This window comes from Clupea harengus, chromosome 6, assembly GCF_900700415.2.
Source record: "Clupea harengus chromosome 6, Ch_v2.0.2, whole genome shotgun sequence".
NCBI classification, from domain to species: Eukaryota; Metazoa; Chordata; class Actinopteri; order Clupeiformes; family Clupeidae; genus Clupea; species Clupea harengus.
Window position 1 is genome coordinate 5636888 of NC_045157.1, and position 17179 is coordinate 5654066.

At 43.6% G+C, this 17179-nt stretch overlaps 2 protein-coding genes and 1 long non-coding RNA gene across 4 annotated transcripts; 1 reads left to right on the forward strand and 2 right to left on the reverse strand.

Annotated features, from left to right (window-relative positions):
- Positions 1-38: 38 nt before the first annotated feature.
- On the reverse strand, positions 39-3203 carry LOC122132953. The gene is made up of 3 exons (XR_006152450.1): positions 3024-3203; positions 1379-1520; positions 39-654 (listed from the first exon to the last, which is right to left on the reverse strand). It is a non-coding gene; the product is annotated as an uncharacterized LOC122132953 (long non-coding RNA).
- On the forward strand, positions 1442-8908 carry LOC105893642 (pre-mRNA-splicing factor RBM22-like). Of its 2 annotated transcripts, none has more exons than XM_031568835.2 (11): positions 1442-1555; positions 2766-2819; positions 2971-3000; positions 3130-3262; positions 3606-3706; positions 4628-4800; positions 5516-5716; positions 6837-7001; positions 7309-7397; positions 7675-7806; positions 7981-8908. In XM_031568835.2, exons 1-11 carry the CDS (start codon positions 1499-1501, stop codon positions 8124-8126), a joined length of 1281 nt encoding a protein of 426 aa, XP_031424695.1. In that variant the 5' UTR covers positions 1442-1498; the 3' UTR covers positions 8127-8908. The 2 variants fall into 2 exon arrangements, with proteins under 2 accessions (XP_031424695.1, XP_031424696.1); XM_031568836.2 differs by lacking the exon at positions 1442-1555 and adding an exon at positions 2466-2631.
- A 386-nt stretch (positions 8909-9294) lies between these two features.
- myoz3a (myozenin 3a) lies at positions 9295-16773 on the reverse strand. Its single transcript, XM_012820109.3, has 6 exons — positions 16619-16773; positions 15930-16032; positions 13665-13825; positions 12656-12806; positions 11979-12162; positions 9295-10308 (listed from the first exon to the last, which is right to left on the reverse strand). The coding sequence occupies exons 2-6, from the start codon at positions 16021-16023 to the stop codon at positions 10125-10127; spliced, it is 774 nt and encodes a 257-aa protein (XP_012675563.2). The 5' UTR covers positions 16024-16032; positions 16619-16773; the 3' UTR covers positions 9295-10124.
- Positions 16774-17179: the final 406 nt, after the last annotated feature.

The following is a 17179-nucleotide window of genomic DNA, read 5'->3' on the forward strand; positions in this document are numbered from 1 at the left end:
AGTTATTAGTCTGAGGTAATGGGAAGGCAACCAGACGAGGCGAGGACACCTGCCACATTGCTACACAGCACGTGACTCAGTGGCCATAAACTCAGAAGGACATTTTACATCTGCATGCTTATTTTATGGAAGATGGAGGACAGTACAGCAGCTCTGGTTGTCCCGAGCCATTTTGCAGTTTTAGCCGATGACTGATTGAAGGGTTGGGACAATTAGACATAAATGAAAGTGGAGTGTAATCACAGAAACATATATACGTATTTCCTTTCTTTAACACCTCATACATTAACACATTGCCAAACACATGTCGCACAGCATTGTGGCTATATTAACACAACTATGGCAGTATTTGATCATTATTACTAAAGGCCATTAATTGAGAAGTGTATGTGCACAGGCATTGTCTACAGCTCTCAAGAGAATCACCTAAGAGACAGTAATAGAGTGGGACATCAGAGCTGGTAAAATACACAAGAGTTACACATGCCCTCTAGTGCCCTCTGGTGGTATAAGAAACACAAACCTCCAATAAAACATTTGTAGCATTCCTTCCCCTCAGCTCAGGAGCAGTAAAACAAATCACAGGATATTCGACCTCATCTGACATTCAGGCTTCATGTTGTTCAACAAGCTAGACCAGAACTTGTTATGTACCTGTGTGAGAGAGATAAAGGTTAGGCTTTATTATGTAGTCCAGCAAAATGACATCATCAGCAGGGATGTAGCCTAATGCTTGAACAATTTGTACAATAATTGAAAGGCTACTCTGCTTAGAGGATTGTCAACTAGATGCCCAGGTGCCATGGGTCTCTTTTTACCTGCTGTGCAGATATTGATCAACATATGAAGCATGTAAGCAGTGGCCGTCAGTTAGACTTTACTTGCTCATGGTTTAGCATGAGGCACCACTTGACACCTGACTTTCAAGGTTCTGCTCACATATCACATCTCACACTGTGTCAACTCCTCCCTACCCAAGCACATAGGCTACACATAGCCTACAGACACACACACCCATGCTGTCAGGGTTACTGATACAGTCTTATGGTTGTTCTCAGACCATTAAACATTTTTGAGTCAAATTAGGTAGGCCTGTAAGTTCTTTATGCAGCGCATTTTCCTCTTTATAAATAATTATATTAATACAAAACTAAAATAAAGATCCACAGCAGTTAAAATCCAAACACGCTCGACAAAAGACTTAATATGGCGATTTTCATTAATTGCTCAAATGCCACACATTCATCAGTAAATCCATTTCAACTTTTTATTTTCCCCAAATTATACATGATGATTCGTTGTTTAATCTTTGTCACTTTTTATAAGACAAATTCCAAGAAACTGAATCACCGACTACGTAAGGTAATTTGACGCTCACCAATGGTCCTGTCACCGTACCACCCTGAATCCGTCTCTGACAGAAGCAATTCGGTAGGTTTTGCCACCTCGTTTTCCCGTAGTGCGCAAATTGTGCGCAGCCAGTGCGCGGGATCTGTGGATGATGGCGACGTCCTTAGGAGCTAATACATATAATAGACAGAATTGGGAAGATTCGGTATGCAATCTTTATTCCTATGTGTATTATGCAATTATATACAGATGTATAGTTGATACTCCAAAACACATTTAGAGTAAACAATTCCGTACTGCTAGTTAGCAGTAGAATTTCATGAGCTAACGTTAGCCAGCTGAATGCAGCTTTGCCTGGTTTGCCAAAGTAGGTAGGCGTGGGATTTCCTGGAGATGGACTAGTTAGCAGGCCAACTTTAGCGAAGTCTTTTGAAACGGGTTAATGAGACAAATAGAACAGCATACTTGTGACTAGCTACTCTGTATGATTTGACACAGTGAGGTGTCTGAATTACATCGGTGCCTTACAGCTTGCTAATGTAAACTGAAAATAGATGTCATATCATACTGTGTGTGGTGTCATTCATGGTGTTTGGTAGACAACGTGTCCATTCAACCACTGTCAGTGGTCCAAGTCTGAAGAGACAGCAACGTTAACGTTTTATTTGCCTATCCTTAATTAGTTTTAACCATTCAAGAGGGATACGCTTATCTTTGGAACCAAGCTGATGTCTCTGATTGGGTGTAAGCAGACCTTTATTTAGCTAGCTAACGTTAGTTACGCCTTGTTTATGAATTCAGCTGCTCGCGTTTGTCTACATTGACATTGTTGACAGGCCCATCTTTGATAGATTTACGCTCACAATGTCAAGCTCATCTACTCAATCAGAAATCCCATGCTTCTCTCTGCACCTGGTTGTCACACAGTACTGCAATTGCTGTAGTCTGTAGGAAGGACTGAGAGCATATAAAACGTTGAGTTTCCAGTGGCAAAGGCAGAACGCTTTCTTATACCCACATAGTGAGTGGCGAGCCCCAAACCTCTGGGTGCAGAAAGTGATGTGGGGAGACAGATGCTATTTAGGTCCACTGATGAGGTGACTGATATTGAAGAACCTACTGGGATAGCTGCTTAAGTGAGAACTTGGATTGTAGCCACACCTGTCACCAATTGGTACTTTGGTTGAGTGGCTGGTTGTTGGATGAAACCATGCAATGATCTCCGATAGTATAGCCTAGTGTCCTTAAGGCAGTCCGAGATATTCCTCAGAGATTACATAGGTGAAGTTATAGTTTTTTTAAATTATTATTTCTTTTATGCTGAGCCGTCATTGAACTCTTTACATGTGAATATCATGGTCAACACTTTTGATTTGACACATAGATTTTTTCCCCCTTGTTTCTTTCCCACGCAGGACTTCCCTATCCTCTGTCAGACATGCCTTGGTGAAAACCCATATATCCGAATGGTAAGTGGTTACAGTAGCCTCAACATTCACTAAGAGAGTGTAGAACATCCCATGTACATCCCCAAGTACATACCACGTATGCAGGTTAAGTTTTACATGCATATATTTGTTTTCTTTGCTAAATGTGTAATTCTATATTTGTGTCTGGCAGACCAAAGAGAAGTTTGGCAAAGAGTGCAAGGTAAGAGCCAAAACAAGAACTACCTGCATCAGTGATTACCAGTGTCCTCATTTGAAATCCAATTTAACTTTGTTATTCTTGGTCTACACAATATGTGTTGATTCCGTAATTCTTTCCATTTCTCGTCAGATCTGCGCTCGTCCTTTCACGGTGTTCCGCTGGTGTCCCGGCGTCCGTATGCGCTTCAAGAAGACAGAGGTTTGTCAGACATGCAGCAAGATGAAAAATGTCTGCCAGACTTGTCTGCTGGACTTGGAGTATGGTGAGAGTTCATCCAATGTCTTTTCTTAAGTGTCTTAAATCTTTCTCCTTATAAGTGCTTGCCTGCATAAACTTCTAAATGTGAATAGCTATCAGCTGTACCACCGCCCAACTCTGAAACAGTGACTCCCACTCCAAAAAATAATCTTTCTTTAGAATAAGTTCTGTTTTATGAGCTGCTAATGATGCCGTTTTCGGAGGCCTTTGACACAGCGCAGTCTTAGCGGCTCCAGTGGAATACCAAGAGGGTCATTAGCGACTAGCAGGGCTCATTATCTCTGGGGTCTTTTGATGGACCTCATCCTGACCTGAAGTCATTTAAACATTATTCACTTGATTTACAGGTCTGCCAATTCAGGTGCGAGATACTGGCCTGTCCGTGAAAGATGACATGCCGAGGTCAGACGTGAACAAGGAGTTCTACACGCAGAACATGGAGCGAGAGGTAATTTGAAACAAAGTACTACTCGCTATCACTTGGTACTTTGGAGGGGCCCGTCTCTGTAGTTTTTTGGATTTTCCTACACTTTTAGCATTTTCTATTTTATGTGGCTGTGTATTAGGAAATATTTTATAGAAACCGGATGCCTTAAAATAAGGAAGGAAGTTCTATTTGAAATCTCTCTCTCTCAGAGTGTTTCTACTCAGTTACCAGCCTCTCTTGTGAAATGCCCTCTAATGGGTGATCAGCCTCGTTTACCAAATGCAAGCTGATGCATTAACGTCAGTATTACTCAGGAATACTGCCGTGTCAAGCAGCTTTATTCCTTCTAATGGCTGTGTGGTCAAATCTGTGCAAGCTGCAACAAGCATTATTGCTAATAGGCATTCAGTATTCAGAGAAGAATTCTGCGGTGGCTCTGCAAGCAGCTGTATTGGTCCTGATGCTTTAACGGGCTCAGCATGATCTCAAGATCACCCCTCACCCATCTCCATTACTGCTCCAGCTGCTCACTGGGCTGGGATCTGTTTTTATGTGCAGGGATTTTTAAAGTCTCTCTTCTTGTACTTCGGCACTTCTGTCTTTGATTAGCAGCTGTTTCATTGCTAAGAACAAAATCTCAAGTATATATTCATCATGTGTATCCATTGGTGAGCTGTTTTTGGTTGAACTCAACTTTGGTAGGAGAGTAGGGTGGTTTTTAATGTTTTCTGTTGTAATAATGCGGTAACCTCTTTTGCACTGCTCCCTCAAGGTGGTATTGTGGTGGAACTCTGTTATTATGGCATTCTGTACGAAAGCTACTAATCGTTACACACACAACAACATTTGTCGCTCTCCTTATAGTTTGATCAATATATAAATTGATATGAAGGTTGCATGTATGTATGTATTTATTTATTGACTTATTTGTGCTTCGCTCAGATCCAGAGCTCGGACGGCACACGGCCGGTGGGTTTGCTGGGTAAAGCCCCAGGCCACAGCGACATGCTGCTCAAGCTGGCGCGCACCACGCCCTACTACAAGAGGAACCGGCCGCACATCTGCTCCTTCTGGGTGAAGGGAGAATGCAAGAGAGGAGAGGAATGCCCCTACAGGTAAGAGATCGGGCACCTAACCCAGACATACATACATACACACACTGCATACATACACACACACGCTGCATACATACATACATACATACATACACACACTGCATACATACATACATACATACATACACACACACACACACACACACACACACACACACACACGCTGCATACATACATACATGCATACACACAAACGCTACATACATACATACATACATACACGCTACATACATACATACATACATACATGCATGCATACATTCACACGCTGCATACATACATACATACATACACGCTACATATAATTAATTCAAAGGGACAGAGGTTTTTCAGGAGCACACATTGTAGTAACTTTGAAAATGAGCTAGGTGGCGATGTTGAACAAGATTTGATAGGACTCTTTGGGCCACATGGACACATGCGTATAAATAGCGCGTGTGTTCATCCAGTACACACAGCATTTATAGCCCATACACCCTACAGTTGATAAGCGTGTGTGTGTGTGTGTGTGTTTGTGTATGTGTGCGCACGTGTGTGTGTGTGTGTGTGTGTGTGAGTGTGTGTAATTTCTCATTTGGCCTATATGTCCCCTTTTAGGTGGATGCTTTGGCTCATCTCAGTAAATGTGTTTTTGTATTTGTTGTCTGAATACCAGGCATAGCACAGTTAACTAGTCCTGGGCTCTCATGGGCCTTCAATGCGTTTTTTTCCTTAGGCACGAGAAGCCCACAGACCCAGATGATCCCCTGGCGGATCAGAACATCAAGGACCGCTACTACGGGCTAAACGACCCGGTGGCGGACAAACTCCTGAAGCGTGCGTCCGCTATGCCCAGGCTGGACATGCCCGAGGACAAAGCCATCACCACCCTCTACATAGGAGGCCTAGGAGACAACATCACCGACTCAGAACTCCGGTGGGAGATTTGGTGCTAATAAGAATTAGCTAATAATTGTGTTTTAATTTAATTTGACATGTATGTACCGTAATTTCCGGACTATTGAGCGCACCTGAATATAAGCCTCACCCACTGAATTTTTTAAAAATAATTATTTTTAACATAAATAAGCCGCACATGTCTATAAGCCGCAGGTGCCTACCGGTACATTGAAACAAATTAACTTTACACAGGCTAAAATGAATATCAAAAGTAATACAATAGTGATGCATATTATTAGTTTTGCCAGTTACGATAAGTGCACTGTTGCTTTAAGAGAGCACAGTTGCAAGAGTCAATCAGAAGCTAGAACGTTAGATTGAAGACAGTGAGATAGAAGAAAGACGCTAGTTTGAAACCAGTGAGCTAAAGAACTTGAAAAGACTGGATTTGTATTGTTGTAAACTGTTTTGAGTTGTGTTCTGTCTACGCCGGTAGACTGTGGTTATTTTGACATTAGTTAAGTTATTGAGATACTGATAAATCGCGTGGAGCTAAGCATCCATGCGGCTGCATCCATGCTAGCATCCTAGCTCCACAAAGCCACCGTAAACACAAAGCCACCGTATACAGTCACAGGTATCATAATCCATAAATTAGCCGCGTCGTTGTTTAAGCCGCGAGGTTCAAAGCGTGGGAAAAAAGTAGCGGCTTATAGTCCGGAAATTACGGTAAGTATTTTAGTCATATTCTGTAATGTATATTTCTTGTGAGTAGACTTTTGGGTTATTTATTTGAGAGATTGATTATATTTTATTCAAAAACATGTAAATCCAAATCTTTGTGTTAGTAGTCAGATACATGACTCTACAGAACACAATGACATGTGCAGAGAGAATAAAAATGTCACTGTGTAGGATTTCTGCATTTTCTTGTCTTGCAAAATGATGTGTTTAGAGAGAGAGAGAGAGAAAAGCTAATCTGCTTTTTATGTTTTGTTATTCCAAAAAAGTGATTGCCTTGTCTGTGAAATGCAATCTGTGTCTGGCAGTCTCTGCCTGTGTGTGTGAGTACGTGTGCTTGAGTGTGTGTGTGTGTGTGTGTGTGTGTGTGTGTGTGTGTTGTGAATGACTCATTCCCTTCCATTGCCATCCCACAGGAACCATTTTTACCAGTTTGGTGAAATCCGCACCATCACCGTGGTGCAGAGGCAGCAGTGTGCCTTCATTCAGTTCGCCACACGGCAGGCGGCCGAGCTCGCCGCCGAGAAGTCCTTCAACAAGCTCATCATCGGCGGACGAAGGCTCACCGTCAAATGGGGAAGGTCGGTTAGCACATCAGTGGCTTAACGCGCTCCAGTGGTGCCACTGCATCTTCTAAAGGCTTTTATGAGCTCAGAGGTTTTTTTTATGCGGTTTAAATGTGCTGCTTTATGGTGATGAGTCAATGTGCTGTGTGCGTTTTAATGTGGTTTAAACGCGCTGTTTTGTAGTGGTAAATCGATCCGCTTATGTGCTGTGTGCCAGTGGGAGCGATGTCTCTGACACTGTGTGTGTGTGTGTGTGTGTGTGTGTGTGTGTGTGTGTGTGTGTGTGTGTGAGTGTGTGTATTTGTGTGTGCTGCTCGCCCAGGTCCCAGGGAGCCAGAGGGAGAGAAAAAGACCCAGACAGTGTCAATGAGTCAGGGAACAGGCTGGAGCCCGTACCAGGGCTCCCAGGAGGTAAGTGTGTGTGTGTGTGTGTGCGTGTGTGTGTGTGTAGGTGTGTGTGTGTGTGTTTTTCAAGGGGAGATTACTATAATCAAAGGCTGTTTGCGTGTGGGCATGTCTGTATACTCATGTGTGTTTGTCAGGAAGAGGATAACTATAATCAAAAGCTGTTTGTTTGTTTGTTTGTTATGGTTCTTTGTAAAGCACTTGAAATTGCATCTCAATAATAAATTTGTCAGGACGTGACTCAGTTCACATTTGCATTATGGGATGTTTTCTGCCTCCTCAGCCCTGCCCCCCCCTCCTGCCCCAGAGGAGGAGGTGCCTGCCAACTACTTCAACCTGGACCCAGCTACCTCCTCGGCAGTCTTGAACATTGCCATGCCGCCCCCCCCCGGCATACCCAACCCCCCACCGCCAGGTGTGCAGCCCCATCCAGCCATCTATTACCTTTTTTTATCAGATTCATCCTCTGTCTGTATGTGGACCGATGTCTGTTACTCAGGGCAGATTTGACCTATTGTTCTCTGTGTGTGTGTGTGTGTGTGTGTGTGTGTGCGTGTGTGTCTGCGTGTGTGCGTTTGTGTCTCTGTAGGTTTTGGACCCCCAATATTCCACCCCATGGGGCCGCCCCCCCCTCCTCCTATGGGCCTCAAACCTCCAGGCCTCATCCACTACCCTTCACAGGACCCTCAGCGCATGGGCGCCCACGCCCACGCCACCCGGCACGCGGCGGAGTAACCCGTACCCTCCACCCGTGCCACCTCGCTAAGTGGCAGCTTCACGCAGGCCTGGACAAAGGAGTGCTCTCAGTCTGGTGGCATTTCCTGACCTTCATCACACTCTCACATCTCACTTGACAATGGAACCCCCCCCCCAGTAGTGAGGAAAAACCGGCTATCTGATCATAGACTGTGAATGGGCCGGAGGTGAATTCTGACACTGATGGTCTTTACTTGACATGTAGTCTATGGGTGTGGGCAACGCTGATCAACAACAACGCTGCTGAATAGACTTCTATAGTATTAACCGTTGCTAACCTGACATTACAGCGAATAGGGGTTCAAAGAGTGACATTTGTTTGCACAACCATCACGGTCATTTTCATGACTGTTACAAAGTATTCTGTGTTTGTTTTTATGTTAATTTAGTGTTTACAGTGATGTGCAGCTGCTGTGAGTTTCCCTATAGGGAACCTGTGTGTATCATTGCTATGCCAATCAAATTCTCTCTACTTGTGGATTACCTCGAAGGTTGAAGATTTGGTCTTTGATGATTTGACTTTGGTCACAAAATTTGAATATCTAAAATCAGCATTTTAATCTTTTGGAGGATTAAATGGTGAATTATTTTATTTTAATTGTATTTCTTTTTAAGCTATTTAAGTAAATACAGGACAGACGTGTTTCTGCTGATGCACATGAATTACCCCAGGACAAAGATTCACAAATGTACACTCAGATTACACCAGTTACGGTCCATTTTAAACAATAAAATGTTCCTCTCTGGGAATCCAGCACATTTTTGATGCGTCTGACAGAATACTGTTTTAAAGTGCCATATATTAATCAAATATATTTATCTTAGTGAAAAACTCATATTGATGACCAGCCTTGTATAGCAACATTTCAATAACAGTCCGCCATGTCTCTCTTGCTGCTTCCTTGCTAACAATAAATTATCACTTTAAATGCAACACATGAACTCAGCCCTGGGCAGAGGCAGGTCCGGCCCAGAATCATATACTATCTGGTCTGCCTAAACCAGATACCTGATTGCATAGGCCCGGTCTCATCCCATTCACACACATTTAGGGCCCTATGAAATCCGTTTTATTTATTTTGTCTTCCAAATTCCGCTTTATTCACATTTTCTTTTGCCAGATTCAGTGTTTTCCATTTTTTTTTTCTTTCTAGATTCAGTTTTATTAATTGAATTATCATTAAAATCGTATGTCAGATTAAAAAAATGTACACAGGACGTGTGCTTTTACAGACATTTTTATTTTTCTGTCCAGGCAGTAGGGTCGGGCGTATTGGGTAGCAATGCTAGTATAACCCTGAAGACTACAAATACCGTATCTTTTTCTATCTATGTCAATGTAATTTTATAGAATGAAGAAATGCAAACGTATAAAAAGGGAGATTACCTTCCAGTTTCCAGTCACAAGACTTGTACTGACTGAGTCAGTAAACCACTTGTTATGATTGTATGTACATTGTAAGTCTTCTGGTTATTCTAAGAATATTCAGATGACGTTGCCCCAGTGGCCAGTTTTAGTCTCCAGTGTCAGTTTACAACGACTGGCCGCAGTCTTTTTCCTGTTCGGTTTACAATGCATGGGATGCGTCAGTTCGCCTTCAACGTGGCAAACTATTGGTTTGAGAGGTTGATGTAATGAGACACATGTTTCATTACCTTTGGCCAGCTGTCTGACAACATATTTGACTGTCTGTGTTGCCTATAACGCTATTGAATGTATTTCTCTCCCATCATTTTATTCGAAAATGTCAAATTATGCGCGATTACACATTTAACTGTGATTCATGTTTCCTTACCGAATTCTGCAATACTGTCCGCGTTTTCCGCATGGCGGAAATCATAGGACCCTACACATCCAACATATCAGTCGCCAGTATTGAGGAAATGTAAGCGCAGGTGCAAGCCAAGCTCAGTCTCTTGTCCTGGACAGACGCCCCTTGGGGATTAGTTAGCGTATTGTGACTGCTGTCGGGTGGGTCACAGGTCTGTGGACTCGGGGGCGTAATCCATGCCCCATCCCCGGGGTGCCTTGTTGAAATTGGGTCGTCTGGCCATGCGGTCCAGTACGGAGCCCGGGAGGTTCTGGGGGTCCACTTGCTCGAAGTTAATCACGGGGATGATCCGCTTGCTAGCCATGGGTCCGCCAAATGGCATGGCCGCTCTGCAAGGATCAAAGGTAGAGAGATAATGGAAAAACACACAGTAAGCATCTGGAAACATGCATTTCATGCTATACTTTACTTGTGTAAACTCACATTGGCTGTGTCATTACTGACAGACAGACCATACCATTGCTGTCATGAGTTGATTATTATAACATGGCACTGAATTGAATGACTGCTTAGGACCACATGTCTGCCGTGGCATCTTTATGACTTAGTTATGATAGTCTTATGACAGGGTTCAAGTAAAATGTTAGAACATCAGCTTTCACCTGGTCTTACTCAAAACTCTCTCAAAGGGGAGTTCTGTCATGCCTTTGTTGTCTTGAGCTTACTCTTGGAGTAGCAGGCCTCACTTTCAAACCAAAATGCTTGAGACAAATATCATGACTTAAAGTGCTATGTAAATAAATAGAAATGACCCTGATTTTATAGAAACAGTTTTAATACCAATACTGTTGGAACGAGCGGTGCCAGTTGTGAGATTCATGTAATGAGTCAATAGTACGTGTTTACGTATAGGCTATATAATTTAATTGCAGTGGCCTTGGTTCAAGTGCAGGTGAATATAAAATATTCCTCTGTTTGGGAATCCAGCACATTTTTGATGTGTCTGACAGAATACTGTCTTAAAGTGCCATTTATTTTATTTTATATATATATATATATATATATACATACACACATCCCCCAAGGTATACTGCATAGATGCTGTGCAGAAAAACCGAATGAGTCTCCACTGCTGTGGCTACGTTTTGTAAATTCCCAAACACTTCCATCAGCGTCTCCTTGGGTGGAGTGACGCAATTTAGCACGTCAGGGAAACAGGATCTGCGTGCGCAATCTGTCTTGAGGCATGCAGCGGGGGCTCCTACAGTTCCTCTTTCCACAGCGGACCCTTGCATGGCTCCAGACAACACTCACTTGCCAGGCCCCGAGATCTGCTTTCAAACGGGAAGGAGGAATGGAAACAAGGCTCTGTGCCAAGAGGCTAATTTAAGGGATAATTGTGATTATAATTTGATAGTCGTATTCAGTCATCATCAAATCTATTTAGGGGGGGGGGGGGGGTATTTGCCCTGCGGGTGTCTTAATACGCCAGAGCCTGCACTTGAACCATGGCCACTGCACTTATATCATGATTAGTCTCTGGCTTTTGTTACTGGAGATTAGCCCCATGCAACTTTGATCATTAGCAAATGTTTATTATTAGACTATCTTCTGAGGCTGAGATTGAATGCTTTGACCCTAAATGTCCTTTGCCTGCATCTTCATACTGATATTATCAAAGCACTCTAAGGGATTCATTAATTAGCATGGAGGAGTTGCCAGGTGGCAGGTCAGGGCCGGCGCCATTTCATTTCCCAGGAGGACCTTCCTTAAGTATCTTGTCCAGTGCAGCTAGCGGACAGATGGAAAAGGGATTCCCCCTCAATGCCACAAGCTTTGCCCACTATCTGCCTGGTACTGCGATTCTTTTAATAGTAGGTATCCATACACTACACTATGTAATTTACTGTGATGTGTTGTGTCTGGTGCAGTAATACAGCATTGTCTTTTTAAAAGACTTTTAAGGCATCATGCTTAATGTTTCGAGTGACGACAGTCAGTGGCTGTGGTTTTACTACCTGTTGAAACACCTAAAATTGGCTGGCTGTGGTTTTATTACCTGTTGAAACACCTGAAATTGGCTGGCTGTGGTTTTTGGGGAGGCTCTGGAAGCTGGTTGGTGAGGGAAGACAGCAGCTCGTCGTTGCTCCCCAGTGCTTGTTTCCATGGTGATAAGTAACCCTTTGGGGTCACTGTGGCGTTGAACTTCTCCGTAGGAATTTCTTTCAGTGGGCCAGCATAACCTGTTGGCAGCACAGTGTAACTTTAGAGTCTTGGCAAGGCCATCGGAACATTCAAATACATTCTTACTTTCTGTCCACCAAAACTCATAATGATATATAATGAGGAAATAACTTCAGTTGGCCCATTGTCTTTATGGCAAAGGGTGGGAGCATACTGTACATAACAGCCAGAGCTGGTAGAGTACATGGCCATCACCTAAAGTAGGGTTTAAGAGTGTGTGAGGTGGCGGTTCTCTCTTTTCATCTACAGGATTATAACAATAGCCTATCAAAATCAGGGCATTTCAAGCAGAGGTTAAGTCACATGGATTTCAATCGTGTAGTATTGGCTGATGAGATACTATCAGACCATTTGTTGTACGGTTAAGCGAAATTAGAACTGGGCTTTTATGTATCCATCTCTGAAAGTACCTTCCACCCCTACTTTCTGTATAAAATGTATTATGAAATGTATTATATAGCAGGGCTAGCACTCAAGCACGTCGTTCCATACCTGGAGCAAGGACATTTGGACTCCCCTTCATGGCCACAGTCTTCTTGAGGGTGTTCACAAGGCTCTGTTTGCCAGGTATGATGTGGGTGAAGTTCTCTTTCCCGTTCTGTACCTCGGGTAGGTTCTGTGGGTGGTTCACATCAGGCTGTTCCTGCGTAATCAGACAACACAATTATTTGAGCAAAATATCTAGTCGGGCTTGCATGGTGTTCCTGTCACTATGCTTCACTGATATTCTTGTCCTTCATAGATGTGTACGTCCTCTGTGTCTCAGAGCTCAGCAGCTCGACACTGTGTTGGCAGCATGTGTGTATGTTAATGTACAGCTGATGAAATAATGCCTATGTTTGATCCAGTTGAGATGTGATGAGTTAGTCATAGAGAAACCTCAGAAGAATGCTTAGCTCCTACCACCTAGCATTATGTGCCACTGCACGCATTCCAGCACAGAAGCCTAGCAGTGAAGGCTGAACTGTGAATGCTTCTCTGCCATTAGTCCCATAAACTGTTAGGCTGACATTGCTCCAATGTGTCCTCACTCTGCCCCCCCGAAGTCCTCTGCTCAGCCATGCAGATCAGCAGCCCAGCAGAAAACCGAGAGGATAGGAGCCGGGATTTCATTGCCCGTCGCAATCCATAAAGTCAGTCTTCATAAATCCAGATGACATGCTAAGTAGGGGTTGCGTTGCGAAATATACTCTGACAGTAGTTGACTAGATGTCTGGACGTCATGGTCCACAGTGATCTGCTGCATGGCGTGCGTGTCGTTTTCATAGTGTTTATTTTTGCATTCATAGACAGATGGTAATTGCTTGTGAGACCATACAGATAGTAATTATTGCCTGTGAGTCTGTTCTTTGTACGTTTCTGTTCTTTCTATGAGTGTGGATTGCAAGTATACCCTTCTGACCTATGCATGCATTTTTTTTTTTACTTTTACTTGGCTCGCTGCTTATCACTTGAGCAAAACACTGCAAAACAGCTAAAGGAAATGATTGCCATATCTTACATATGTGACGGTGGGGCTGTTTACAGTGTTCTCCAGAGTAAATCTCTCAACTCGTTTTTGTCTCTCTTGGAACATTCTGGATCCTCGGTTTGAATTCAAATTCAGTTCTTCCATCTGAACATCCCTTGGAGTGCATATTTTCGTCCCTAGGTTCAGCCGTTCTGAAACAAACAAACAAACACACACACACACACACACACACACACAGGCAGACAGAGAGAAGTAAATTAAGGTCACATTGTCCCCTATTAAGGGCAGTTTTCATGACAAGACACTGATAGTCTGACACTGATAGAGATAATGAGACCCTCATTGCTCATTAGGGACCCTCTGGTATACTCTCCCTCTTCTAAAGATCAGGAGTTCATAGTATGTTAAGTGGTATTCCCCTTGGGTTAGTCCCTGGGACTCCTGAAAGGATGATTGTGAGTATGCTGTAATGCATAGATAATAATAATTAAGACCTTTGTCAGGTTTTTAATGGCACACACGACACACTGGAACACACACGTGCATATATGGAGGCGACACAGGACACACACACACACACACACGCAGGTAAGCCTGAGATTGCAGTGAATTTAGTTTCTGCTTTTTCCCATCCTGGACTGTCCTTCCTCAAGGACCCCCCAGGAGCAGTGGGCAGCTTGTAGCGCCCGGGGACCAAGTGAAGTGAACTGTCCATCTTTGGTCAGGGATGGACATGTGTTCTGTTATTTTGCATGTTTTTTCTGTTGGGGTTCTTACTGGAGGAAACCCCTTGTGAACACGGGGAGAACATGCAAACTCCAAGATTAAGGGGGGGGGGCTCAACACGCAGGTGAAATGACGAGAGGATGTGGTTGAGTGCCCTGTGGAGTTTGTTTGTTGATAACAGATATGATTATAAATAGGTTGTTTAGGAAAAAAGCGACCGTCAGAGGAAGAGCTGTCACTCAGAGAAAGCGCCCAACCCCGGTCTGTAAATTCCTGCCACCATGCCAGCACACGTGGCGTGATGGGCCCCTCAATGCGCCCAGATACGATTCGGCGGTCATATTCAGCTGAGATCAGGTCGCATCCGAGCCACATACCCCACACGGCTGAGGTCAGCGGAAAATAAACATACAAAACAAACAAATAAACAAACCAAAAAAAAGCCTTGGAGGGCGTCCGAAGGGAAGGCTCGGGCCGCTGTGTGTTTGGACGGGGGGATGATCCCGGGTTTTACACACCCGCATGGCAACAAGGCAGGCAGACAGCCTTTGATGTGTCTCCCCAGCTCATGTCCCAGGTAATTATAGACACCCAGGGTGCGAGCCAACAAAACAGCCTCAGTCCGGTACACCACGGTGAAGAAAAGATTTCTGGGACTGATCTCGTCATCAAACATGCAGTGTGTGACTTATGAGTACTCTTATTGGTCCAGCCTTACACTATGGGACTTTAGTACAGTGGAAGTCAGTAGTAATAGCATGTATCACTGAGGTACATGTTTCAGGTGATTACATGTTACAAACTTTAAATCTAAATTAAACTCTTAACTAATCCTAACTAAGGATAATGGTATCTCATTTACAGCATACGTACACATTGCATTGAAATAAGATGTGATTTGTAGAAAGCAGTAGTAAGCACACTGTACCTAAGGGTATTGGATCAAAAGTGTTCTCCATGGCAAAGAGGACATACATTTAATCAATAATAATAATAATAATAATAATAATAATAATAATAATAATAATACATCACATTTATATAGCGCTTTTCAAAGATCTCAAAGACGCTTTACATCAGTGCATGTTTTCCTAAGGGAATTTGACCGTTTATCTTGGTGTTGCTAATTCCTTCTCCAATCATTTCAACACGGAGACTGTTCTCTGTGGCCTATGCTGTCATAGCGGCATCATTAACATTTGCATAATGGCTATATATCTTCATTACGAGACATCTTTCATCTGCTGCAATAAAACTGACCTCTGCCACGCTGTCCTTAGAACATTTTTGGCATGGTGGAGTTCCATCAATCACTTTCATTCTTAATTAGACTCACTTAGTGTTGTGTATTCATTCAAAAAATACCAAAGATTTTACTCTTACTTTTTCATTTTTTTTTGGTTTTGTGCATTTGTGTTACATACATATATATGATATTACATATAAAGAATGTAAAAGAAACACACTCTGTGACACATACCATGACTGTGTGTGAAAGTGTAAAGTTTATCAAATGTGAATACATATTTGACTGTGGCGGAGACGTGATGAGTTAGTCATGTGGATTACCTCCTCTGGCCTCTCGGCACAGGGCCATAGCCTGCTGTTGCCGGTGCTTGGCCAGGTCATCATTATACGCTCCTTGCATCATCATCATCATCATCTTCTTCCTCTGTCGAAACACGTTACATGTATGTTAACCTACCACCATCATCATCATCATCATCATCATCATCATCATCTTCCTCTGTCCAAACACGTTACAGTATGTTAACCTACCATCTCTGCTTCAGCAGATGCTATTGTTACCTGAATATCACATTATTATGTGCGGAAACGCTCGCCTAGGTTCTTCTTAATATGGAGCGCCATTACAAGGTATTTGGAGGGAGAGATATCCCTGTTGATTTTAATTACAGATTAAGTTTAACCAAGCAATGATGGTCATTGTTCTGTATTTTGGCTGAGCCTGCTTTTGAAATTGAAACTGAGCATACACCCCTATGGGAGTGGTTTGTCGCAGTTCCCCACATTTTTCCCTTAATCCGTCAGGTATAAAACATGACATATCATGTGGAGACCCAAGCCGCAGCCTGAGGGATTAGGAAACAGATGGGAACAGAGACCCCCCAAACCTCTCCATCCACACTGCACACAGCTTGTCAACTTCCACACTGTGGATTAAGTGAGTGTCAAATTCACACACTTCACTCACATAGAAACTCAACTCTGCATGCAGAAGGCACTGATAAGCTCACCTGTGTGTTTCTGTTGAGCAGGCTGTCTGTCTGGCTGGTTGTCTGGACTTTATCCCAAATGTCCGTGTCCCCGATGTGTCCAAGAACCCCGTCTCTGAGGCTGCCTGGGGATTGGGCTTGTATAGACAGAGCCTCTTCTCGCCTTTCTTACATCACCAGGGTAATTTTAGCTAAGGGTGGAGGAGGATGGCTATGGGGGGGGGGGGGGTTGCTGGGGCAGGGATGTGGGTGTCGGTGGGTGGTTAGTGAGATGAGGTGTGTGTGTCTGTGTGTGGGTGGGTGGATGGGTAGTGAGGTCTGTGTGTGTGTGTGTGTGTGTGTGTGTGTGTGTGTGTGTGTGTGTGTGTGTGTGTGTGTGTGTGTATGTGTGTGTGTGTGGGGAGGGAGGGAGGGGGCAGTGAGGTGAGGTGTGTGTGCTGTGGGGGTGGGTGGGTAGTGAGGTGTGTGTGTCTGTGTGTGTGTGTGTGTGTGTGTGTGTGTGTGTGTGTGGGTGGGTGGGTCGGGAGGGGGCAGTGAGGTGAGGTGTGTGTGCTGTGGGGGAGGGGTTTGGATTTACACCCC